Source organism: Gouania willdenowi, chromosome 3 (assembly GCF_900634775.1).
Source record: "Gouania willdenowi chromosome 3, fGouWil2.1, whole genome shotgun sequence".
In the NCBI taxonomy this organism is placed as follows: Eukaryota; Metazoa; Chordata; class Actinopteri; order Blenniiformes; family Gobiesocidae; genus Gouania; species Gouania willdenowi.
Genome location: NC_041046.1, coordinates 13,255,818 through 13,267,152, shown reverse-complemented (window position 1 = coordinate 13,267,152; position 11,335 = coordinate 13,255,818). Strand labels below are relative to the sequence as shown.

Below are 11,335 nucleotides of genomic sequence, written 5' to 3'. Positions count from 1 at the left end.
ACAATGTATGGACAATTATTATCAGATTTGTGTGATGAGAGGATATATTTCCACAAGGACCACATTCACATTGTACAATAACATGAGCAGTTTGTTTTAAAATTTCAAAATAAACAATAACAATAAGAATACATGATAATAAATAAAAACATAGCTATCAAATATTACAACATTTTAAAATTCAAGCTGGTGTAATGTTATTAAATATAATAACATCAAGAAATTAAACAGTATCTTGCATCTTCAAATTCTTATGCATCTCAGTTGACCAGATAAAATTTTCACTTACACACACTGAAAAAATACTCGTATATGTGACCATTTTGGTTGCAGTCTCGAGCCCTGACATATATTTAACTTTTAGCTGCTGCTAAGTGCACTTTTCTCCTGTCAGATTGACCCTGAACATACCATTTTAACCAATTATTTATACATGTTTGAAAGGATCTTAAGTATGGTTACCTGTTGAGTGTTTGAGTTACTGCATTCTAATTTACGCATTCACTCGAGCCGCAATGTCCTTTCAAGCCCGTATTCTCTCATTGGCAGCTGCGATGGTGTTACCTTTTCCTCTTAGAATAAGAACATATTCCCCACACCTGCTGGAGAACTTCTAGCTCCATCAGGGTGAAATAAGTTGCTCTCTTCTGGCTCGTTGCCATGGTAGCTCATGGTATCTTTGCTCCATTGATGATGGCTTTTTATCATGCTTGTGCATGTGAGTAACTCAAGGTTTACATACTCATAGTTGATTGACCCACTTCATATCAGCTGAAGTAGGATTTTCTCATTGCGGGGTATGTTAACACAGAGTTTATGGATAGACTCAGAGTTTGTTGAACCTCCTTTCTGAAATACCCACAAGGAGTTTTTAACAGCAAAACTGTCTGAGAATGAAAGTCACCGAGGTGTTAAACTCCTTTCTTCTTCTGTAGTCATTTGACATCTGTTTTGACGGTGCATCACCAACTGTTGGGATTGTAAACAGGGACACACTCATTGTTTCAACTCACCCACAACCACTAAGCATCTCCACATGCTTACATTTAAAGAAACTCCACAATATTTGCCAGGGCTCACATGTTTTCCCCTGCTTATATCACACAATGGCAGACTTTTTTTAATATAAATGTTGAAATAACTCTCAATTTTTCCAAAATCCGGCTCGATCCTCAAGTAATTCCACTAAATTTCCCCAAATTAAATAAAATTGGTCACAAGGAAATTTAACTGAAAATCCTTTAAGGACTGTCACTTATTGCTTGGATATTGTCATACTATAAAGTATTATTTATATGTGAAAATACAAACTATGACACTACAATGTTAAAATTAAACATTTTACTGCACATAATCTGCGGCCAATTTGAGATCAAACGGTCCATATTTGACCCCTGAACAAAAATGAGTTTGACACCTGTTTACTACACCATGATGCAGCTAGAGCTACTACAGATCTTGCTTACCTCCACCCATAAAATTGATTATTTTCCCCATATTTGTTTTTTTTTTTTACAATCATTAGTGTTTTCATATTGTAAACAAACATTTCACACCTAAACAATGCACATGCACAAAGGCAATAAAGAAGGAGAGAGACACGACGAGCTGAAAATGCTAAAAGACAGTTTATTAGTAGACACTGGACAGCAGAAAGAACCTCCTGAAAAATGTCTTCCTGAAATACACCTTTTTGATTGGCAGTGTAACATAAGGCAAAGGGCTTTAGATCATATTTCATACACGTTTGCACCAACAATAAACTGTTATACATTCACTTGTTACTGTAATTATGATTTCATTAATCTGTCCACACACCCACAAATTAAGGAGACTTTATTAGCTGGAGGGGTGAAGGACTGCAGGTGGGGGGGTGCAGCGGCTGATAGTGTTTAATATTGAATATAATGCGAGAGCTATTAGGCCAGAGATTAGCTACAACTGCTAGCAGTCTGACCAAAACCTTATCGTAGGTTAGATTTTCGGATTGCAAAAGCAGACACTATACTGACAACAATCTACACAGTTACCACCACCAAGAAAGAATTAGACCACCAAGGCAGGTAAAGGTCTTTGAGAATGGATTATAGAGTGTATATAATAAATTTTCCTTTGCTAGAGGCAACGACTATACATGTAATAATGAATCATTTAGTTCTACACGATTCCATTGAGCTGCAAAGCGTAAAGCTAGTGACTGCTACTATAAATGGATTGCTTGCTCCTAGCTACACAAAACAATCAAGAAATTTAAGATTGAACTTCTACCGAAACATCCCGTCTTAAATAACAACCTTTGCTGTATTTTGGTGACACACTCTCTTCTATTGAATCCCATTTATTCTGCATCTGCATGGGGTAAGTTTAAACAATAAGGCGTCTCACACTAATGTGAATGCAGCCTTGGAAACATTGAACAATATTTCAGTTACCAGTGAGTTCAGCAATTAACTAGGACACGTTAGTAACCCTCCACAACTTATTACCCTTACCTCTTTTCACCAGGTTGGAAATAATAGTTAAAAACAAAGCAACACTGAGTTTTAACAAAAGTTTAGCAGTGTTAGGTGTACCAGAGATAAGCTAACATTATTACAATATACAAAAAAAAGGGGGGGGGGGGGAATTACAGGGTCAGGGATTTGAGAGGAATAACACAAAAAGTGTCTTAATCTAAATGTTTTGACCCAAGCAGATCATGAAGTTTTAATTGACAGCAAGTCGTGGTGTAGTTGATGAATCACGGTGAAAGTTGTGCCCATCTTACCTTTGATGCTGTTTGTATTTTATCAGTTTGTATACATTTTGTAAAAATGATGAGAAGAAGAGTTTGCTTAGTATCACGCACACATACACACATTCACACACAAGCATATAAAAGTCGCTATGAGAAAAGCGTGAGTAAGAAGGTGGAATGCAGCTCAGGTACAAAGCGTCCAATATCAGATATATACTGATATCGAGTATACAAAAAGGAGTTAGTTTCCAAACTTTTAATATCCATTTTTGCCATTTTCCATTGATTGATTGGTCCTTTTAAGCACTATGTGTTGATTGTAATATGTCAGTTAAACACTGACTTGCACATGTAAAAGTAAATTTGTGCCTTTTTGTCTGTTAAGAGTTTGATTTATAGTTTTAACTGGCGGATAGTCTGTTTTGGAAAGAAACTCTTCAATAAACTCTTCACTGTTATTATTGGAAAAACACTAAATGACATCAAAAAAGGAAGTTTCACCTTTTCACCAAGAATCACAGAATATATAGTTTAGAAATACATAGAAAAATATATAGTCATCTGAATGCCCATTATACAATTTTACACAGAGGAGAAAAAAGCCTATAAGGTGGTGCAAGAATAGATGTGATACAGTGGGGACAAAGTTGCTGACGGTGTGAGATGTGAAATGAGAGCTGCTCAGGAGGTGTTCAACATGGTGCGGGGAGACGTCTGGCCTTATGTTCCCAAAGCATTTCTGAGATTAAATCAAATCCCCCCATTTAGTTTGTCGAGAAATCTCCTTACTTCCATCACTTCTTTTCTGTTTTGGTATCTAATGATGTAATAGCATAGTGATATCACTAACAGCATAGCGACATCTCCAGCTCCCTGCAAGCACACGTTTGACACAGAGGAGTCAAAAGCTATTGTGATAAAGGAAAGCACAACCCCAACCAACAAAGTGAGCAGTATAAAAATGCTACAATAAGTTCTGAGTGGGCAGCACTTGACACAGAATAAAGATTTATACATAGTGTGTTTTATTAGCTTATGGGTTATATTTTAGTAAAGCCATTGGAACAAAAAGATGAGTCTGCACTGATACAAAGAGGTATACCCACGCCTCACCAACAGGAAGTCAAAGAAAAAAAAAAGCCAACCTTCCACATAAAAAAAGGAGTTCATTTGAAAGACTGAGATGCCTCAGACAGGCCCATGCAGAGCATATCGAAGCTCCAACTCCTGCCACTTTTAAGGCAAATTGTTTTTAAACAAATAGTTAATGCGTGGGTGTGAAGGCCTCCCCGTGGCCTTTAATGAAGGATTTGCTTCATAAAATTGAATAGTATTTTGGATATAGGTCCTTAGTGCTACAAGCAAGATTTGGGTGTTACAGCAGATGAATGCTAGACATTAAAGCCTTGCGGTTACCATCAACAGGATGTTCTAAAGACAAGGATTTTTACTTTCAATTGCCACCATAAAAAATTCAAATGCATTCAAGTCTAAAGAGGAAATTAAGTTGCTTTTTTTCTAGCAACATTAATGCAACAGTCCATCTTATTCCTGGAGCCCCTGCGTCGTGGGTATGGATGCCACTTTTTGTGTGTGTAAGTCAATAATATATAAGCAAAGAAAGAATAATAGCAGTTTAAACTAGGGGCCTCATGTACTGTACAAAGACTTACGTGAATAATGGTGTGAAATAAGTGTACGTCTCAATCCAAAGACAGGCGTATGCTCGTAAAAATTAAGATGTCGGAATCTGTGCGTGGGACTGGATCCACGCATCAATCTTTTGAAAATCAGAATCCGCGTGGATGTGAGAGCACATATTCTGTCCCCCTTCCTGTCCACGCCTCATTTAAAGATGTAAATCATATTGAAATGAGATCAGCATCAGCAATCCCCTTAGCGTGATCAGAAAAAGCTCTGCTCTTACCACCAGTAACACAGAAAAGAAAAGATTTTTAACATTTTTATACCGACAAAAACATGTATGACGGAGATGATTCACCAGTGAAGATACTTGGAATTAATAAAAACACACATAGTTTGCTGAATGCTTGACTGTGAGTGTGTTAAGAAGTGGGAAGCGGATTAAGGAAGAGACGGAAAATGCTATACTACTACTACTACTATTACTATTACTACTACTACTAATAATAATAATCGCAAAATATAACGTTCTGATCACGCACAATAGGCTGAATGTTTGTCTCTGTCTCCATTTGATTATCAAGCAGGCTGTGAATGACTAACAGGTAAATGTGATGATACTAAAGCGCTTTATGGGTGAAGTGGTTTCCCCAATTTGTCAATCGCCAACTCCGCCCCCTCAAGTGTTCAGACGTAAACATGTCTGTTACTCAGAGGCAGCTGACCACCTGCATGGAAATACCAGCGCACAGAGCTCTTACAGGTAGTGAACAACATGTGGCTGACTTGGATTAGACAGATACATTTTTTTTTTTTTAAACTTTAACTTAAAACAAATGATTCAATAATACAGGTCAACAGCAGCTCAGAGGTTGTGTGAATATATTGTATTATTTTGGTAGTGTGCCTAATAAATCCTTTGAATTTAAAACATCCACTATGTAGAAACGTACGTACGGCACCTCATGACTTGACATGAAAGACTGCACATTTCCACACTCACTCCAGTTTCTGAACATCAGGATTTTGCTGTGGATTTTGACGTTCGGACATTTTTGGACGTACATACATTTTATACATGAGGCCCTAGGTAACTTTATATCCCCTGTTTACTTTGATAACATGAAGTATCCCTTATTTGTGAAAATGTATTAGTTAAGACTGTAAATGATAACTACGCTAATTGCTACCACTTCTAACCCACAGGAAGCTGTGCCCATAAACGTATTATCTACACTAGTATCTCCAGGAATAATGGTGATGAAGTGAATTTCTCAGTTTCATAGACCTTTTTATCTTTGAACAGCTGCCCCCAAGGGTCTCTGCATGGTCCTGAACCCAAGCATCAAAAGTACAAAAAGTGACAGGCTGTAGGAGCTCCACGACCAAAGCAACATAAAAAAGAAAACAGACATTTCCAAATGCTACTTGACTTACAGGAAGGCAAATTTTAAAGCTTGTGTTAAACTCACTTTTCACATTGACATAAGCTCTATTGTTCTAAAGTTTGACTTCACTATTGGCTGGTAATGTTTAGTGTATGCAATTCAACGGCTTATTAAATGTGTTTTCCAACAATGAAATAAAAGCAGCTTCTGGGAAATCCAGAGGAACTGCCCTGAGCGAGTTAGAACTGCTGAATTGGAGATGAGAATGCAGTGGAATGTGTCTGTGATTTAGAATTTGCCATTGAAACCAATCAATATAAATCATTGAAAGGCTTGGAGTAATTAAACATCAGATAGTCCATGTAGTAGAAGTCATAGATTCGCTGTCTCGCCAGTGTACTGACCTGTGAAAAGTAACTTTCTGTGATCTGCATTGAGGTCTTCTCGTCTTTTGGGTTTCTATCTTTAAAACTGGGTACCATGAGGTTGGGTGGAGCCCCAACCAGTCGAAGGAGAAAATTAGACTCCTCCTCCATGTTCTCAAACTTTCCAATGAAGTCATAGTTTATGAGACACGGGTTGCAGAGCTGGTTGGCCTGCTCCCAGTGGACGTCCATGCCAACAGGACGGTGAACATCCAGTAGATACTGAACAAATTCTTTAAACATGACGCCACTGCCTGTTTTCAAAGCTGCCTTTGAAGGTTTTGCTCTGTATTTGGAGATAATTTTTTTTCCAAACAGAGAATGATAATACTTGTTAGGATTCTCAAACTTGTCCCTGTAAGCTGACACCATTCTCTCCAAAGGCTCACGCACAAACATGACTTTGGTGTAGGTTGCCAGTCGATGCATGATTTCTTGTCGTTTAAAGCTGTCTAGCTTCTTCAGATGTTTACCAGAGTGGACTATATCATGTTTAATGTTCTGAGCGTTGGAGGCCTGGCCTGCCAGGACCATTAGGGTCCTCTTCCAGTTGGTGCAGCCTGCTTTGGGCACCTGGCAGTACAACAGCTTGTACTTGTCCTCCACAAAGAGGTGTTTTACATGATGATGTGTTATAGTCTTTGGGATATTGCTTTTATACTTTGAACAGATCTCTTTCATGAGTTGCTTGCGTGCCTCTAAGGTATTAAAGAGTTTCTCACAGCTGCTGGGGTCAACGGAGCTGGAAGAAGAGGATACAGAAATGGGAGAGGAGGAGGAAACCGAGGTTGAGTTATTTTTAGAGTGATCATTCGGTGGACATGTTTTCAGCAGTTTGCGGTGTTTTTTGGAAACAGGCAGAGTGCCGATGTCCTGCTCTCGAGAGCCAGGTGTGGCATTCTGTCCTCTCATCTCAAAGTGTGGGAGCTGCATTGGAGGGATCTGACCAGAGAGGATGCCTTCTGTGGTTCTGATGCCCAGGTATTTGTCAGATTTCCCTCTGTCATGGTCCTGAGTGGATAGAGTCTGTAAAAAATAAAAGCAAGAATTGAATTAGTTAAAAAAAACAAAATTTGCACCAACATGACTTCTTGACACGTTTAATGATGTACTGCAGATATTTGTAAAATTAAAAATGTTCAAACACAAGAAAACAATCAAGGGTATATGCTCTATTTATGTGGGCTATATTTTACAGCAATGGCCATATTTCTACCACAGTTTATTTTGTCATTTTTAACCACTTGAAGGTGCTGTTTCACTACATCTTGATCATATCTGACTTTGTTTCATGCTAATGTCATGCAAGTCCTAACACCATCTATGACCTATCAATAAACGTAGCTGTAACACCATATAAATGTCTGATAAACACTTAATGTGGAATCTAAATCGGAACCATCCACACTCTAATTACCATCACTTGATGCCTAGGGCCATCATGCATTCTGACATTTTATTTCAATCAAATGTTGTAATGGCATCATAAGGCTAATGGGCTGAATGTAATATTTTAATTTTTACAACAGACAAGATGAGGTGATCCTCATGAATCTTGGTATACCTCCCTTATGATTTGTACTTTCTTAAATTTGCAGGAGAAACATCTGCATGGTAAGTGACAAATAAGGCAGTTTAAAAATAAAAAAAGAAGAAATTTCTCCTCGTCTGTTTAATGTGCACTATTAGACAGAAGCATATATGCCAGACATCATGTTCAGAACTTCAGATGTAAGTATCTTAGTGGTGCTGACGATCACAGCAGAGGAGAGAGTACGCAGGGGTCAGTGTGAGAGCATACAGCAGTGCGAGCACGTCGGACATAAAAATCCCACTCATGGGTAGTTCTTCAGTCAAACAGACTGCAGCTCTCCCTTCAGCTACATTAGCCCTGTAGCAGTTAAAGTATGAATACATCCTTAGAATCCTAATGATTCTCATAAAACTCACAAACATTTCACGTCTTCATTAGTTTATTCAGACATTTGCTTTGATGCATGTTTGCTTGCTGAGTTTAAGAATTTTTTAAGAGGTGTGCGCTAAACCTACAATGATGTCTAAATGTGGATGATTAGGATAATATCAGATGATAAATAGTGTTGTTTTGTGACTTGAAAAATGGGTGCAGAAAACAGCAGAAACTCTTGAATGTAAGACAAAGAGACAAACAGGAAAAGCCAACATTTTAGGAAAAGGCATTTTTAGTTGTGAACAGTGAAAAATAAAAAGACACATTTTTAACGAGATATAATTAATAGTTATTTTTTGGTCTTAGTCTGGGTATTACTGGTAGTAAGATAGCACCTAGAATACTCTGAGTACAGAGAGGAGTATATTGTGTCTGCTTTTGATTGTGAGATAACAATACAAGAAAATCAATGTAAACACTAGAGTATGTTTTATTACTGTATGTGTTAAACCCTCAACATTTCGGGAAATATTATCTTCAATCTGTGAACATCAGCTGAGAGGTGAGCCTTAGCTTGGAAACTGCAGGCTGACGCCAGCGCTGACTCACGGGGATGAATTACTGGGTCGCGCTGCCACTAGCCCTCTGTCTGTTACAAATAGTGATGTTTAAAAACCTGTTATTGCAGGTGAAAACTAGCATTATGTCTGAGATCTGCACTTGACCTTGCCTACAATGTAAAACACCTTCTTATCTGCAGAGCAAAATCCCTTTTCTACTCCATTATGGAGTGTGGTGTGTTGTGGCTTGTTCAGCTGGACTGCGCCATGATAGAGAATCCTTGGTCACTGATTTTTCCAAAGATACAATGTTTTTCAGTGTTTACCTTCTAGGATTACAAAGGTTCATTTGGGTATTCTTAACAAAAAAAAATATTTCTAATAGTTGAAATGGTAGATATGCATCTCTAACATTGAGTGTAAGAAATGGAACAATGACTTGTTATCAGGAACTCTTAAAGCCCCAGCAGAACCACAGAGACACTGCATGTGTAATTATAGCTACTGAAAGTTAAAGAAAGAAAGAAAGAAAGAAAGAAAGAAAGAAAGAAAGAAAGCAATGAAAGTGTACCGTTTGCATATACAAAAACAAAATTCTTGTAAAATGTAGCCCACAACATATAGTGCAACAAGCACAGTCAGTATATATAAAAAAGATGCTCTTCACTAAAACATCATTGTGTGTTTGAAATCCCATTGACACCTTCCAGCTTAGAACGTTTTTTTGGACCGATGAAACAACTGTGGGACTGTTTAGGAGTGACGGGCAGACACAGAGTCTGAAAGTATGAAAGCTTCATCCCAAAGGTGAAATTTTGTGAAGGTGATGAACATGATTTGGAGCTGCTTTGCTGCCTCTAGGCCCTGACAGCTGGCCATCAGTGGTGCTAAAAACAAATCCTTAAGTTTATTATGGTGCCCTGCAGGATAAAAGAGCTACAGTCGGCCAACGGCACAATGACCTTTGTGCACACCGAAGAAAATCAGCTACAGTACGACCTTGAAGTGAGTTTAGTGTGAAAGTTTGGAGTAAAGCAGGTGTAAAAGATTTCTCCATAATCTGATGAACAATAAAGTATCATACTAAAATTTACATCAGTTTAAAAAAAAAAAAAAAGATATTTTCTGTCTTAGTCTGTTGGCAACAAAACAAATAATATTTGTCTAATACAATTATAAAACACTTTGATACAAGACAGTCATCAAAAGCAACATACATTGACCTCACTTTCTTGTTTCCCCAGTCATTTAAAAGTGTTTGAAGCCGAAAAAGATTTAAAATTGGACACTTTATTTGAAATAATTGATGCTATGTCCACAAGGCTGAAGAAGTTAACTTATTAGCTATTACAGGTCAGCAGGTGCATGTGGGCACGGTGGTGAATGGAAACGTTAACTATGCAAAGAAATATGTGCCATTTCTCAAGCAAAATAAAAAGATAATGCATAAGATGCCTTGTTCAAAGGAAAATCGTCTTTTGTTTATTAAGATGACATCAAACTACATGTGTCTACTATCACCACATGGTTTTTTCTTTTTTAAAGACAGTAATAACAAATTAAATGGTTTGCCTGACAGTAAGAACATCCCATACAAAAAGATAAAAGAAACTTTGCACAAGAGCAACTTATTATTACTTTTTTTAACCAGTGACAACCTCTTTAAAAAAAAAAAAACAAACTATTTTTAAACAACAGCACTCAGAGAGCACAAACCTCCACTAAGCGTATTCTCTCTATTCCTGATTAGTGATCCTGATCATGGTACCATTATTATTAATACCTTGAAGGCATGCACAAAGTTTTTACCTGCATTAATAACGATATACAGTAGGTCCAAATGAATGGGCACCCCCATTTTTTTAATGACAAATCATGATGAAATGCGCAATCAGGATCAGATCTAGATGAAACTCAGTGGAGTAATTAAGGAACCAATTCAACATAATTGAGTCAAAAATTTCAGAAATTTACAAACAGAGGAGGAATGGATTTTTAAAATTTACCCAAAGATGAGAGAAAGACATTTTTCTAAATGATCCAGAAACATAATAGAAACGAGGGGAAAAGGCTTTTTCTGACACCCCTGTTGAACCTGGACTAGTGTAACTGAAATCGTTTACCTACTAAATTGAGTGTCAGGCTTACGGACTGAAAGCACAGCGTGAGGCCAGCCTCTTTACACAGATGCTATCAGACACACTGAGAGGTACAAGGCTGACAATCCCTTTGTTGCAGATAACAAGTGAGAGTAACCTGTGTGTGTGTGTGTGTGTGTTTTAGCAGTAAACACGTACCTCTCTGGACTGCCGTGGAGAGTTTCCAAGCTTCATGCCTGGGGACAGAAAGGAGACAGCAAAATAAGCACTTGAGCTAATAACATGTATTTTTGGTCTTTTCAGAAGACAGCTTGGTGCCTATGGTCCTTTAGGGGTACAGGTAATTTGATAGTTCCCATCAGTTAGCACGTTTACTTTTTGATCCTCTGCAAACCCATCAGTAATGTGCTATTGTGCAGAGGGAGGACATATATCTGTATCTGTGTAATGAGCTGCCACAAGCATGAAAAGTTGGTAAATGAGTTGTAGCCTCCCAGAAGTAAACTAAGAGAATGAAACAGAGGAGGAACAAAGCAAAGTAACAAAAAAAGAAAATCATGGGAGTTAAACCCT

The 11,335-nt window shown here is 37.7% G+C and overlaps 1 protein-coding gene across 2 annotated transcripts in view; it reads right to left on the bottom strand.

The window, feature by feature from the left end:
• Nucleotides 1-202: 202 nt before the first annotated feature.
• chst8 (carbohydrate (N-acetylgalactosamine 4-0) sulfotransferase 8) overlaps nt 203-11,335 on the bottom strand; it is a 344,887-nt gene continuing 333,754 nt past the window's right edge. Inside the window, exons 2-3 of one of the 2 annotated variants that reach the window (XM_028436873.1) lie at nt 10,961-10,998; nt 203-7,220 (exon numbers count right to left, since the gene is read on the bottom strand). In XM_028436873.1, the coding sequence (XP_028292674.1) occupies nt 6,081-7,220; nt 10,961-10,996 (1,176 nt within the window). In that variant the 5' untranslated portion in view covers nt 10,997-10,998 and the 3' untranslated portion in view covers nt 203-6,080. The remainder of the gene's footprint in view (nt 7,221-10,960; nt 10,999-11,335) is intronic. The other variant, XM_028436864.1, reaches the window with a different exon arrangement.